Genomic DNA, 15,952 nt, shown 5'->3' with positions numbered 1-15,952 from the left:
GTGGCGAGTGCGTCAGGTACCGGAGGGAATGGTAAGAAAACACCAACAATTAAACTAACGTTCGACTACGCCACCCGGTATATACCGGGAACTACCAGCCCCAGGACAGGGGGCGCACAGGTTCGTTATCGCAAAATGGGTGAGCAGAGAGACATAGTCCAGGGAGTACAAAAGATGAGGCAGTTTTATTCAAATACAAAATTTAAAACCATCAATACATTAACATCTCAAGGGCACAATATTCACGTCAAAAAAAACAACGAAAAGAAAACAAACCTCTATACCACAAGATACAAAAATAATAAATACAAAACAGACACAAGAAAGTTTAAAGGGAGGGAGATGGCCTGCTGTGGCCCTCAATTCACACACCACACTTAATACCCACACACATCCACTCTGGTGAGGTCACTCAAATAAGCACGGCACTCAACGTGAACCCCGTTAAACAGCGGCTAAACCCCTCCTCTGTACACCTTCTCCCTCACTCCGTCCCAGAATAAAGAAACAATCAGAAATCAGAAATCAGAAATCAGAAATCAGAAAGAGCTTTATTGCCAAGTATGCTTGCGCATACGAGGAATTTGTCTTGGTGACAGTAGCTTCCAGTACACATACAATATAAAGTGACAAGACAAGTAACATAGGTATAAATAAAAAAATAGAAAAAAATAAAAATAAAATAAAAATAAAAGGATTATAAATTATAAATATATATAAAGTTATAAGGTGCTATAATGAAATGTCTGAGGGAAGTATTGCACATGTTAGTTCCACAGTAGCGGAACATTTAAGTGTTCATGAGGTAGATGGCCTGGGGAAAGAAACTTTTCCTGTGTCTGGTTGTTTTTGTGCTCGGTGCTCTGTAGCGTCGACCAGACGGTAACAGTTCAAACAGAAAGTGTGCTGGGTGTGACGGGTCCAGAGTGATTTTGCGAGCCCTTTTACTCACTCTGGATGAGTGCAGTACTTTGAGTGTGGGAAGGGTAGTGCCAGTGATTCGCTCAGCAGTCCGAACTATCCGCTGTAGTCTACGGAGGTCGGTTTTGGTAGCAGAGCCGAACCAGACGGTGATGGAAGTGCAAAGGATGGACTGGATGACAGCTGAGTAGAACTGTACGAGCAGCTCCTGTGGCAGGTTGAATTTCCTCAGCTGACGCAGGAAGTACAGTCTCTGTTGGGCTTTCTTCACAATAGAGTCTATGTGAGTGTCCCACTTCAGATCCTGAGAGATGGTGGTGCCCAGGAACCTGAATGACTCTACTGCAGTCACAGTGCTGTCCATGATGGTGAGTGAAGGGAGTGCAGGGGGGTTTCTCCTGAAGTCCACGATCATCTCCACTGTTTTGAGCGTGTTCAGCTCCAGGTTGTTATAACTGCACCAAAGAGCCAGCTGCTCCACCTCCTGTCTGTACGCAGACTCGTCACCGTTCCGGATGAGTCCGATAACAGTAGTGTCATCCGCAAACTTCAGGAGCTTGACAGAGGTGTCTTTAGAGGTGCAGTCATTTGTGTACAGGGAGAAGAGCAGTGGTGAGAGAACACATCCCTGTGGAGCACCGGTGCTGATGGTGCGGCTGTCGGACGTGATTTTGCCCATTCTGACTAGCTGTTGTCTGTCTGTCAGAAAGCTGGTGATCCATTGACAGATGGAGCTAGGGACAGAGAGCTGGGTCAGTTTGGTCTGGAGCAGTGATGGGACGATGGTGTTGAAGGCAGAACTAAAGTCCACGAACAGAATCCTTGCATAGGTCCCTGGTTTGTCCAGATGTTGTAGGGTGTAATGCAGTCCCATATTGACCGCATCATCCACAGACCGGTTTGCTCTGTAGGCAAACTGCAGGGGGTCCAGCAAGGGTCCAGTGATGTCCTTCAGATATGCTAACACCAGTCTTTCGAATGACTTCATGGCCACAGATGTTAAGGCAACAGGTCTGTAGTCATTGAGTCCTGTGATCTTTGGTTTCTTCGGGATTGGGATGATGGTGGAGCGTTTAAAGCAGAAAGGGACTTTGCACTGCTCCAGTGATCTGTTGAAGATCAGTGAGAAGATAGAGGCCAGCTGGTCAGCGCAGGTTTTCAGACAGGCTGGTGAAACACCGTCTGGGCCTGGTGCTTTCCTTCTCTTCTGTTTCCTGAAGATCTGACGCACATTATCCTCACTGATCTGAAGTGCAGGGGGGGAGGGGAGGGGGATGGCTGGAGGTGTTGATGGCTGTGTAGAGAGATGGTCAGGGCGGGTATGGGGTGACTGATCGGGGGTCTCAAATCTACAGTAAAAGACATTCAGCTCGTTCGCAAGATGCTTATTGCTGTCGATGCTGGGGGATGGTGTCTTGTAGTTGGTAATGTCTTTCAGGCCTTTCCACACTGATGCAGGGTCGTTGGAGGAAAACTGGTTTTCCAGCTTTTTGGCATAGCTCTTCTTAGCCACTTCAATCTCCTTTGTCAATGTGTTCCTGGCCTGATTATACAAGATCCTATCCCCACTCCTGTAGGCATCTTCTTTGACCTGACGAAGCTGTCTGAGTTTTGGTGTGAACCATGGTTTATCATTGTTGAATGATAAGTAAGTCCTGGTAGGGATGCATAAATCCTCACAGAAACTGATGTATGATGTTACAGTCTCTGTGAGCTCGTCCAGATCGCTGGCAGCAGCTTCAAAAACACTCCAGTCAGTGCATTCAAAACAGGCTTGTAAGACCTGCTCTGTGTCGTTGGTCCATCTCTTTACAGTCCTTATTACTGGCTTAGCAGTTTTAAGTTTTTGCCTGTAAGTTGGTAGAAGATGAACCAGGCAGTGATCGGAAAGTCCTAGAGCTGCTCTGGCGACGGAGCGATATGCATCCTTTGTTGTGGTGTAGCAATGGTCCAAAATATTATTGTCTCTGGTGGGGCATGTAATGTGCTGTTTGAATTTAGGCAGTTCACGTGTGAGTTTTGCCTGATTAAAGTCTCCGAGAATGATAAGAACAGAGTCCGGGTGTTGTTGTTCTGTTTCTGTGATCAGATCAGCCAGCTGTTGCAGCGCCGTACTCACGTGTGCTTGCGGTGGAATGTAAACACTGATGAGAACGAGCGAGGAAAACTCCCGCGGCGAGTAGAACGGCTTACAGTTAATGAAAAGCACTTCCACATCAGGACAGCACATCTTCCTTAACACAGTTACATCAGTACACCACCTTCTGTTGATGTAAAAGCATGTCCCACCACCGCGCGTTTTCCCCGTTGACTCCATATCGCGATCCGCTCTGAACAGCTGAAAGTCCGGTAGGTGTAACGCGCTGTCCGGAATGGCTTCGTTCAGCCAGGTTTCCGTGAAACACAGAGCAGCAGAGTTGGTAAAGTCCTTGTTTTTGCGTGAAAGCAGAAGTAGTTCGTCCATTTTGTTAGGGAGAGAGCGGACATTCGCCAGATGGATGCTAGGCAGCGCCGTTCTGAATCCGCGCTGCCTGAGCTTAACGAGTGTGCCGGCTCGCTTCCCACGCCTGCGCGTCTTATACTGTTTCCACAGTGCAGCGGCGCAACCGACGACAATGTTCCGCAAAACGCCAGAAGAATCAAAAACTGGTTGGTGATCAGTTGGTGTGCACTGCCGAATGTTCAGCAGTTCGTCCCTGGTATAACTGATAGCGAATGACAAACATAAAACAGGACAAACTAACAAAAACAGTGTAACAACTGGAGAGCTCAACACCGAGGCAGCCATCCGCGGCGCCATCTTGCATGTATCAGTTCACACACATAAAAAAAAAGAATACACAAAGACAATATTCAAATCAATCTCGTCTTGTGACTCAAATTAATTTTTAAACCTACAAAATAAATTACATCAAATCTCGTGCACACAAAACCAAGCACGAAATAAAACAAAAAGAGAAATAACACTACAATACACAACACAAACCAAAAACATTAAACCAAAGAACATAAAACCAACAGACAGGGTCACAATCGCCCGCACACGTGACGAGCGAGCCGGCCAGAAAACAGCCACGCTTCTCACGTTGCTCTCACTCCTCGGCGAGCAATTCTCTGCGCCCAAAGTTGTAAACACACACCAAGTTTACTATAACAAAAGTCGACCGGAATAAGCCCAGGCAAGGCAGCAGTGCGTTACGTCAACAGACGCGCATCTCGTCCCGCAATATAGAGGTGAAACTCTTGCTCTTGTCACTCAATCGGGAGTGTTCTCAGCGCAGCACTATACGTGTTTGCTGGCCTCAACATGCCGCCGGTTGCTCGTCAATGAACTCAAAGCCCGGGGCAGCCTGTGCACGGCCGCACAGAGCCGAGATGGCATTTCAGCTACTCTCCCATTCATAAATGGCGGCCTCCGTAAAGGGGCGGTACAGGTGTCGACGCATCCCAAGTGACAAAAACCTCCCCATTTTATACCATGACACCAGACTGCTGATAGGTTCAGTGTTTTCACATGACACTGGCCAATGATCAACACGGGAACACTTCACCTTGCTACATTACAATGGAAGTCATGAGGGTTATTTTTGAGCTCTGACATCAGGTTGGGTCTGTGTCTGTGCCACATGAAGGCATCAGCTCCCACTACCTAAAGTTGAAAAACATTCTGTTTTTTAAAAGAATATAAATGAAATGATTATATTATTCGATTTAAAAATAAACATCTTTTCTAAATTTACTGAAACGCAGTGCACAAATTATTTTAGTTTTAGATAAACAAACAAAAAAATAAAATCACCTTACATTTTTAGAGAGTTGAAGAAGTAGCTCCTAACACAACAACATACCACGTATGAATGGGGTTGCAAAATGCAATAAGTTTAAAGTTGTAATACAAAAGATCCTGAGTGTTTCCTGATGTGCCTCTCACACCAGCGTTTGACAGTCTGTGAGTCAGAGGGGAGGGGTGTGTTCAGGATGAGACATCGTGAATGTTTTGCTAGTGCTAAATACTAGACTTGTAGTCAAGACCGCCTAAACCGAGACCAAGACACTACCAAGACCAGAGGGTATCGAGACCAAGACAAGACCAAGACCAAGACCAAGACAGACCAAGTCAAGACCAAGACCAAGTCGAGACCAAGACTGAGACCAAGTCGAGACCGGAGGGAAAAAAAACAGACTAGTGTTGAAGCTAAGCAATAACTTGTATGAATTCAAGAACAGCAGCATAGGGTTCAGCCGCAGTTTACATTCAATACATATTAGACGGTATTACTTCAACTACACAGGCAGAACAATACAGAGACAGACCATGTCATGTGTGTGACTGTGAGCTCACTGTAAGTGTTTTTGTAGACTGGGTGAGATCAACTATGTGTAGCAATTGCATGACGGCTGTTACTGCACTATTAGAGGATTGAGACTCCCTTAACTTTTGTGTACTGTTGAGGACTGACATGACTGGTACTGACTGGTTCATCTGACAAAACATCAAACACCTCCAACACCATCTTGCTCCTCCAACAACTGTCTAAAGAATGAGAAATATGTAACCAATTGAAATTATACTTAATGTGTAGATGAAATCGTAACATCAAATTAAAGATACAAAATTATAAACTTGGATTAGGCCTAATGTTTAGTCAACACAACAGAGATATGCAGATGATATTTAAAAGACCATTTATTTAGTCTAACACCATCTTAAATACAATACTGTAATCAAACAACACACACACACACACACACACACACACACACACACAGAGAGAGAGAGAGAGAGATAGCAAAGACACAAATTCATCTAAGCAAATGCCTGTCTATCTCTGCCGATTTCGGAGTCTCCAAATGAATCCATTCTGCAACTTTTAAATACATAATTAAATTTTTAAAAACAAAATTATAGGTTTAAGTGCAGGATCCGAAAGTTGGTCGTTTTGTCGCTATGGTTACACACACACACACACAGTGTGTAGTTGGCGGTGCGCTCAAAGTCATCTGTCAGTTGTGCAGTTGCCCAAAATCTCCTGAATGAAGTTAAAACCCATCATGTCACTGATATGTGTTTTTTAAACCAAGTGATCAAAGTGCTCGTTGCCGCTGCGATCAGTGGCGCGGATAAAGTGTTTTCTCGTGTGGCTCGCGCACACGCCGCACTGTCTTCACTCGGACGCGCGCTTCAGTCCGTTCTGTTGCGGATAATAATGTTGCATTATCGAACGTTGTGTCGTCGTGGATATTGTAGTATTGTATTGCTAAATCCCCCGATCACTATGTCGGTCTGAGACAGCGAGACCTAGACAAGACCGAGAGGTCCGAGACCAAGACAAGACCAAGACCAAAGACCGTCAAGGCCGTGACAAGACCGAGACCACGTAAAAGTGGTCTCGAGACCGGTCTCGAGACCAAGACCGGTCTCGAGACATACATCACTACTAAATACTAGGTTAATGCATTTGATATTACAAAGTGCATGAGTAGTATTATGATTCACCTTGTGTCAAAATGATTTACGACCCTATGGTGAATGGTGACCTCTTGACTTTTTGAGACATCGTGAATGTTTTGCTAGTGCTAAATTTATTTCAAAGTATAATCTTAAAAGTTATTTATAGTTAAAAGTTTAAATTAGATCTTTTAAAAATAAAAGATGTTTTAAATTAAATTCAATGAATTATTTAAAGTATTAATAAAAACATATATTCTACATCGATGGTCTGTGGAAAAACTTGACTTGAACTTAAAGTATATTTATATTTATCAGGGGTATGTAAAATAATTCAAAATTTGAAGTGTCACAAGTCATCTCACACATGTGAAATGTTCAATAATTCCTTAAGTTGTATCTGTGAGAAAATCAAAGGTCAAGAGGTCAAGAGTTAACCATCAATCATAGGGTCATAAATAATTTTGACACAAGGTTAATCATAATACTATTTGCATGTGACCGTGTCGAAAAACACAGATAATTCGTGATTACTGCTTACTTCTATTCTACTGCTTACTTCTATTCTATTCTTCTATTCATTTTTTTTTTTTTTTTGCATATTAACCAAGGGTTCAGGGTTTGGTTGGGGCAATAGATGTATTTTTTATTAAATTGCTGACAATCGTTTTGTCTGTTGCAGTCAATACACCAGAAAAGAATGGTGTATATTTTAAGATAATAAATACAATCATAAATCTAAACTTCACACAGGGATTCAGTTGATCAAGGGATTCTTAAAGTTGTAGGAACTGATTTTCCTGCTACGACAAAAGCTGAGATAAAACTCACCCTTCCAATAAAGCAATAAAATGCAACCTGGGCAGAAGATCGCGAAGAAAGAGCATAGGACATTGCCTTGTCCAAACTTTTCTCCTTCCTTATCTCTGCATCCCCCCTCTCCCTCCTCCCTTCCTCTCCCCCTGAGTCAAGTCACCAAAAGTTCACCAAGAATGTCTATATATCACATATGATGCATCTTGTGAATCTATTGTTTTTCCTTTTCATGTTTGGTATCATTTTAAATGTCTCAGTGCGATTGGTAAAATGGTCTTAATTTCATTGCAGTCATTGGTACTATAAGAAAGATTGAGAACTTAGGAGAATCCTGTTCTCCTCTTTGGGTGATGTCTCTTCAAGATATCTGATAATTCTCTCCTCTCCCCCAAAACCAGGTGCTGGGGTACAACTCTAAATATTGGTATAACCCTTTTGTTCTGGTCTGGGTATTTAAGGGTATAGGTGACAGAGCAGTCTGTGGGAACCTGTAACCAGGAAAACCCCCATACAGTGCAGTCTCAGTATTTTCCGTTGGAAAACACTCACACACCACTGTATGTCTCTGTCAGGAATGCATTGCTTACTTTTAGAGTCATCTTTGAGTAATTGATGTCATGTATTTATTATTTCTGAATTGGCTTTTAATCACTTGTGTAATTGGCATGATACATTTTACCTGACAAATAAATGTTACATCTTGATTTATTGTGCATTTTTCAGAAATCATTATTACTAGTAGATTAATGTAGTCTGGTGTTTCCGCAACGCTACTCCAGGGTAGATCAAACCGAAGGCACTAATGAATGGAGCATGGGGCACCTCATTAAGGAGACCTTCTGATTTCTGACTATCACTGACTTAGCATGTTGCATCTTGCGACTATTTCAAAAATTACATCTTTTGGGAAGCATGGGCGGCCGCTTAAGGGTAAAATAGTTTGCACTGCATCCTCTGACTATTTCAGAACTGGCTATGGTTGTGATCGTGAGCGCACATTCGCGACGTGACGTCTCAAAGCGATACCGGGTCCTTAATGAATGAATAATTGAAAATTTGGGATACCCAGAATAATCAAAGATCGAAATTAATTCATAATCAATATTTATGATTATTTTCTAACAAGAAACACAATCTAAATTTGATTATCATTTGAAATTGGAGTCAGATTAAGCGTAGAGCTAAAGTAATTAAATTCTAATAAATTAAGTGAACTTCACTGGAGTGCTGAAAAGACATACATGCATTATATAGCTTCGCCCCGCTTTAGGGCCAATGGGTGGTCTTTAAAAAGTAGATATAGCAGTTACCCATTATTTTGAGGGGAGGTTAAGATCAGGGGCGGCGTTTGCGGCAGTTGCCATACCCTAGCAGTCAGAGTTCAGATAAAACATCAGCTAATGATGATGCTTGTTAAAGATTTTAGGAGGGCTTTAACCCTCCTAAATTTCCACCCAGCCCCCCTAAAAATTTGCTATTAACTGTACACTAATTTGTGATCGCCTCATATGTCATATGAACCCGGCTCCTCCCAGTATTATCTCCGCAGCGTCAGAACAAAAGCAGAGGACAACATGTGTGCATTTTTTGATAGATCGTTATGATATATGCATCTGTGTAGTTCTTTGTCATAAATGCAGTTTACATAATATGATGCTGTAGCAATTCAACATGGTTTCCCACTGTAAAATCTGGGCTTATTTATTTATTTATTTATGAAATTCCTTTCATCCAAACGGCATGAGACTTTGTGACTTTTCCTACTCTTGCTATACTTCATACTTCAGTGCAATAAAATTGCTTTAAAACAATTATTATAATATTAATTTGATAATAAATCCAAAGGCAAAACACGCTATAAGTGGCCATTCACAATGAGCACTGCTCTTATGATCTTAACGCCGACTTCTCTGATTGGATCCAATTGGATCCCACTTCAGAAAAAAAAAAAAAAAAAAACGTGTTTTTATTATTATTTTAACAACGCCGAAAACACAATGGCAGATTTTAAATGAACACATACATGTATACATTATTGCAAAAGTATTATTATAAAAATAATTGTGTGGATTGAATGTGCGCAGCCGCAGTTTATTGCATCACTTAATCGCGCGTCTTTTTGATTAGCTGTCGGATACTGAGTAAAAATGAAAAGAAACAGGCCTATTCAATCTCCCCTGGATGTATTTTTAATGAAGAAATTAAATAATAGCAATCAGGCGAATGGAAGCAGAAAAATAAATAAATAAAATAAAATAGGACTGTAGTGCTGTCAGCAAAACGTTACACTTATGCAATAAAAATTGCACTGCAACAAAAAGGTAAGGCATGTGTTTTTATATTTAATGCAGTTCACTGTGCGTTTTAATTAATAGTGTAATAGAGTTAATAGTGCATCGTGCATTTTGTTTGGTATAATGTGAGATATATCCTTCAGTAATGTCGTTGTTCTATGTAGGCCTATGCCCAGAGGGAAAATAAATTATGTCCAGCTTTTACATTTCCAACTATTTTTTTTTTCTAGTGTGAGAAAATGAGGACAACAATTTAAGCAGAGTCAGACGAATACTTTAAGCGTCAAACTCTTCTTCTGCAGCTGTTCAATTGATTGCTCAATTCTGGACACATTTTGCAATTGCAGTTAAAGATACATTTTGCAATGATTGTACTATTGCAGTGTTTGAAAGTTTGAAAGTATTGTGAATCTTCTTCAATCTCACTAATTTGTAATGCTCTATGGGACAGATTTATTCACAACATAATGTCATTTATGATTTGATTCAAGCATGAGCCAGTGAAAAACATTAACAGGATTAAGCTACAGAGTTCAGAGGTGAACATGGCAGTTATTTTGTAACCTGCCCTTTGCTTCCTGTTTATATGTTGCATAAATATGACTCAATAAGTTTGACTTCTCTAAGGTAACTTGTCTTGGTGTGTCTAAATGACAAAAACAAATTTCTGCATCAGATAAGAAACTTTTTTTTTTGCTTGTGCACAGAGTGGTCTGGTATAAGAAAAAAATATTTTTGACTTTTTATCTTGCTGATCCCCTAGCAGGCAAGAGTATCAGAGACAGACCAAAAAAGGGACTTGTGAATTGAGCCCAAAATGAGAGTTCCTGTAAAACTCTTTGGCTTCGTCTTTTCGTTGTTTTCCTTGAATTGTGCCCAATGTCAAGGCAAGTGATTTTTTTGTTATTGTTATTTAATTAAATGTTTTTCAGAAAATTTCATTTACAAAAGAAATCACCAAATCATTTAAATGCCAAGATGATGGGAAGTGGGATAATGAGCCTGTTTGTCAGGGTAAAATTATAGAGAAACACTTCTGGATTACGATCTGAATTTACTGCATGCTACTAAAAATAGTGTAAATCTTGTTTCAGATATTAGATGTGAAGTTCCACATGACCAGCATGTGTCTAGGCCGTACTATTACTTCAGTGGAGATATGAAATTTGGAGCAAAACAAGATTACTCTTGCATGTTTGGTTATGATCAAATGGCAGCAGAAGCCACATGCACACGAGACGGATGGACACCAAAACCACTGTGTGTTGGTATGTTCTGACATTAAATCTTTCAATTTGTTGATGTAATATGAATTCAAATTAGTATGATGGATTTTTTTTTTTTTTTCAGAAAAAATATGTGCAGCACCAAACATCGCAAATGCAAAGATTGTGGGAGAACAGAGACCAAAATACAAAATCAGTTCAAGAATACAATATAAGTGTAATCCTGGGTTTGAACCAGAGCAGCCTGTACAAATCACCTGTAATCCCCAGACTGAATGGACAGGCATACTGCAATGCACTGGTATGTTAGTTACGTATGATACAGATATGAGAACTTTTTCTTCTGATAGAGCTTGTCAAATGGAGAATGGCACATCCCATTCCCTAAATGTGTCTGGCTAGCAACAACCCAGAATAACCTAGCAACAGCAAACAATTCTAATTTATATGTAGTTATAATATATTATAAAGAAGAATCCAACCAAGATTTCTTCAATACAGAAAGTCATTTTTAAAAACATTTTAGAATACAAATTCTTATATTAATAATGTGCATTACATTAATAACATGTTCTATGGTTTAAGGCCATAAAAAAGCCATGTGGCTGATATTGAGATTTTTTAATGCCACATTTTCTTGCTGTTGAAAATAGTCTAAAAATAAAATAATAACTTTGCTTTGCCTTTAGAAAAGTGTGGGCTACCACCAAAAGTGGACTTTGCAGATACAACAAAAATGACAAAAAATGAATACAATTCAGGGGAGAAAGTTGGATACAGCTGCTTTTATAAATACACACTGGATCAGAATCACCCCTACTCCAAATACCTGACCTGTGAACAAGGCCAATGGAGAGGGAATATTACACTGTAAACCCGAATAAGTAAGCAGAACTTAAAAAAAGTGAGGCAATCAGTTGCCACAATTTTTTTAAGTTCATAAACTCAAACATTTGAGTACATCATCACTTATATTTTTGGAGTTTAATTTAAATATAATTTTAAATTATAATTAACTTAAATTTACTGATTAAGCAAACTCAAACATTTTCAGTTTCTGCTACTCAGAATATTTATTCATCTTTCTCATTGCAATAATTCAAGAGAACTTAAACATTTCAAGTTAAGAACAATTCAAATCAGAGTACACTAGTTCATACATTTAACTTAAAACCTTCATGTAATCTCAGTGAGAACACTTTCATTAGTATTAACTTATAGTTTTAACAAGCTAGTTTGCTAACATGTTATCATGCTAACAATAGTATGTTATACAGCACTTGCTGTATGAGTACAACAATTTAAAGATTTTATTTGCTCTCAAATCAAGCCGCATGCACCACTTGTCACCATGATGGTAACTATCCTAAAACCAACAATAACAGAAATTCTACTAAATTAGCATAACAAAACATTAATCACTACTAAATCTCCCACTTAACATTAATATTAAAAAAAACAAACATTATATTACACTTAATTTTAGCATTTACTCTCCCATTCAAGTGACATCGGCAAAGCATGCTGGGAAATAGACATCCCAGCCGTTTCAGTTAAACTTAAGTTTGTTTAAATTAAAATAAATCATTTCATAAAACTCAAAACAATGAAACAGTTCAGTTTACTTAAAATATATCAGTTCTGTGAACTTGAAAGAAAAAGAAAGTGCTAAATACTCATAAAAGTTAATTTGACTGAACAAATTAGTTTAATTTAAGTTTGTCCTACTCAAACCAATTAATTATTTTGAGCGTTAGGGTTTACAGTGTAGGTGTTTAAGTAAGTGAGAAAATGGATTTCTATGTTTTAATTGAAAGGAAAATTTTTTGCTTGTTATTTTTTTATTGGGGAAAATCATGAGGCAACAGCATTTGCATGCAAAGTGTGTGACACGGCTAGAATTATTATTTGGTAACTACAAAATCAAGCTAATAACCACTTACTACTTACGAATAACTACTTACTTGCTTAATTTTCAGATAATAGTTTAGCAAATATATATAAATGTTCTCAAAATAGAAAATGCGCCTCTAATACTTATGTACGGAAAACAAATTGTACTCTATTAGTGGGAAGCTTTTTTTTTCATTTTAGGATTTTTTTATTTTCTTTCTCAGAATCATTTGTTTCCTGCAAAAGACAAAGCATGCAAATCCAGTTTCACACATATTTGATCTCTTTTTACCCTTATTTCTACATAATTATGTCTTGTACAGAAGTAACGTGTGAGCTTAAGTCAACATATGGAGTAGAAAAGATCACACCAGAGGGTAAAACTATTTTCAGAGCTGGAGAAAGAGTGGAGATCACCTGCACTGAAAAATACTGGATTTTTTTTACAAAAGAAATCACCAAATCATTTAAATGCCAAGATGATGGGAAGTGGGATAATGAGCCTGTTTGTTATGGTAAGATTATAGAGAAACACTTCTGGATTACGATCTGAATTTACTGCATGCTACTAAAAATAATGTAAATCTTGTTTCAGATATTAAATGTGAAGTTCCACATGACCAGCATGTGTCTAGGCCATACTATTACTTCAGTAAGGATATGAAATTTGGAGCAAAACAATATTACTCTTGCATGTCTGGTTATGATCAAATGGCAGCAGAAGCCACATGCACACGAGACGGATGGACACCAAAACCACTGTGTGTTGGTATGTTCTGACATTAAATCTTACAATTTGTGCATGTAATATGAATTGAATGATGGATTTTTTTTTATTTTTTTTTATATTTTTTTACAGTTAAAATGTGTGCAGCACCAAACATTGCAAATGCAAAGATTGTGGGAGAACAGAGACCAAAATACAAAATCAGTTCAAGAATACAATATAAGTGTAATCCTGGGTTTGAACCAGAGCAGCCTGTACAAATCACCTGTAATCCCCAGACTGAATGGACAGGCATACTGCAATGCACTGGTATGTTAGTTACGTATGATACAGATATGAGAACTTTTTCTTCTGATAGTGCTTGTCAAATGGAGAATGGCACATCCCATTCCCTAAATGTGTCTGGCTGTGTGACATGGCTAGCATTATCATTTGGTAACTACAAAATCAGCTAATAACCACTTACTACTTACGAATAACTACTTACTGCTTGCTTAATTTTCAGATAATAGTTTAGCAAATATATATAAATGTTCTCAAAATAGAAGATGTGCCTCTAATACTTATTTAAGGAAAACAAATAGTACTCTATTAGTGGGAAGCTATTTTTATTTTATTTTTTCATTTTAGGATTTTTATTTATTTATTATTTCTCAGAATCATTTGTTTCCTGCAAAAGACAAATCATGCAAATCCAGTTTCACACATATTTGATCTCTTTTTACGCTTATTTCTACATAATTATGTCTTGTACAGAAGTAACTTGTGAGCTTAAGTCAACCACATATGGAGTAGAAAAGATCACACCAGAGGGTCAAACTATTTTCAGAGCTGGAGAAAGAGTGGAGATCACCTGCGCTGAAAAATACTGGATTTTTTTTACAAAAGAAATCACCAAATCATTTAAATGCCAAGATGATGGGAAGTGGGATAATGAGCCTGTTTGTCAGGGTAAGATTATAGAGAAACACTTCTGGATTACGAGAATACAAATTCTTATATTAATAATGTGCATTACGTTAATAACATGTTCTATGGTTTAAGGCCATAAAAAAGCCATGTGGCTGATATTGAGATTTTTTTTAATGCCACATTTTCTTGTCTAAAAATAAAATAATAACTTTGCTTTGCCTTCAGAAAAGTGTGGGCTACCACCAGATGTGGACTTTGCAGATACAACACAAATGACCAAAAATGAATACAGTTCAGGGGAGAAAGTTGAATACAGCTGCTTTGATAAATACACACTGGATCAGAATCACCCCTACTCCAAATACCTGACCTGTGAACAAGGCCAATGGAGAGGGAATATTAGGTGTTTAAGTAAGTATGAACATGCTACATCATTATATATATATCAAAAACATATTAAGCTTTTCTTACTGTACTGTTTATTTATTTGCAAGTTTGATGTAATCTTGTAGTTGAAGTTGTAGTTCTGGTTCTGATGATTCAATGAATATATAAAGTAACACTGACAGTGAGAAGTTTGGTTTGTTTCAGAGCCCTGTTCAGTGACGGTGGAGGAAATGGATAAAAGAGGTATACAGCCGAGATGGGGTAGAAAGGAAAATAGATTCTCAACACATGATGATAAAATCAGCTTTGAATGCCAGACAGGAAAAAATGTCAATGGCAATGTCAATGACCTAAGACCAACATGTAATGATGGAGTGGTGAATTTGCCTCAGTGTGTGTGACAAGCACAAGGAGAATAAAATGTCACTGATGTATCAGCTGTACTAATAAGCCAAAACAAATGAAGCAAATCAAAATAAACCCTTTTCCCAAATCTGTTTATCTGTTTAAGAATTCTTGCAATTAAAACTAAAATAAAAAAAAACTTACAATAAAAAAAAAAAAAAAACTTTTCAAAAATTGATTGCAAAAAGCCTGTAAGACCAAAGAGAAAGTTGCAAATAATAATTATTTTTACCATCACGCAATGGGGGGAAAGAAATACATGTGTTATTAAACTCTTTTTGCTCTGGGTTTCCTTCTGAATTAAAAATTAAGAAACCGAAAGAAAAGTTAAGAATTAGAATCTAAAAGGATATTAAGATATATCTAATATGAGTTACAGGCATGTAAACTTTGGGCAAAAAATCACAAGAAGTGCTTTTCCCATTTCTGAACTTTCACCGTTGGCATATAATGCAACAAAGATTACTAAAGTCAACACATTTCAGTAATGGACCTACAAAATACGTAATATAAAACATAAAATAATGATGCTGTTCTGAAGTCATTTTTGACCCCTGTAATCTGACTCCAAATCTCAGGTGAAAATTGTCATTCTGACCCCCCTCTACAAAACAGTAATTTACTCAGTAAATATACATCCATCACATTTAATATTTTGCCTTTCTTCTTTATTTATGATTGGTTTTCTTCAGATTTCTTTTTTTAACAAAATCAAATATTTGAGCCAGGAAAGTTTCTGAAATTTGTGTGGTTTTGACACAGAATGATCCAAATGTGTTTATTTCTGATAACCTTTTAGACACATTTTATACACACATAACTGCAGATACTGAAATGACATGCACTGTGTGGTACAGAACAAATATTTTGAGTGTCCCTTATTTTCCTTTCCAGAAGTTTTCAACCCCACACTTGAATACAA

At 38.2% G+C, this 15,952-nt stretch overlaps 1 protein-coding gene across 10 annotated transcripts in view; it reads left to right on the top strand.

Annotated features, from left to right (window-relative positions):
• The window catches only part of LOC311096164 (complement factor H-like), a 59,431-nt gene extending 44,313 nt beyond the window's left edge, over positions 1-15,118 (top strand). For 6 of the 10 annotated variants that reach the window (XM_084135158.1, XM_084135161.1, XM_084135163.1 and 3 more), the window contains 6 exons: positions 12,923-13,114; positions 13,195-13,368; positions 13,459-13,635; positions 14,083-14,277; positions 14,464-14,649; positions 14,830-15,118. In XM_084135158.1, the coding sequence (XP_083991284.1) occupies positions 12,923-13,114; positions 13,195-13,368; positions 13,459-13,635; positions 14,083-14,277; positions 14,464-14,649; positions 14,830-15,026 (1,121 nt within the window). In that variant the 3' untranslated portion in view covers positions 15,027-15,118. Of the gene's footprint in view, positions 1-10,830; positions 11,008-11,395; positions 11,596-12,922; positions 13,115-13,194; positions 13,369-13,458; positions 13,636-14,082; positions 14,278-14,463; positions 14,650-14,829 lie in introns of those variants that run through there. The other 4 variants (XM_084135157.1, XM_084135159.1, XM_084135162.1 and 1 more) reach the window with 4 other exon arrangements.
• The last annotated feature ends 834 nt before the right edge of the window (positions 15,119-15,952 follow it).

The sequence above is a fragment of the Abramis brama genome (genome assembly GCF_963993115.1).
Source record: "Abramis brama genome assembly, chromosome: 14".
NCBI lineage: Eukaryota > Metazoa > Chordata > Actinopteri > Cypriniformes > Leuciscidae > Abramis > Abramis brama.
This window is presented reverse-complemented; position numbering and strand designations above follow the sequence as displayed.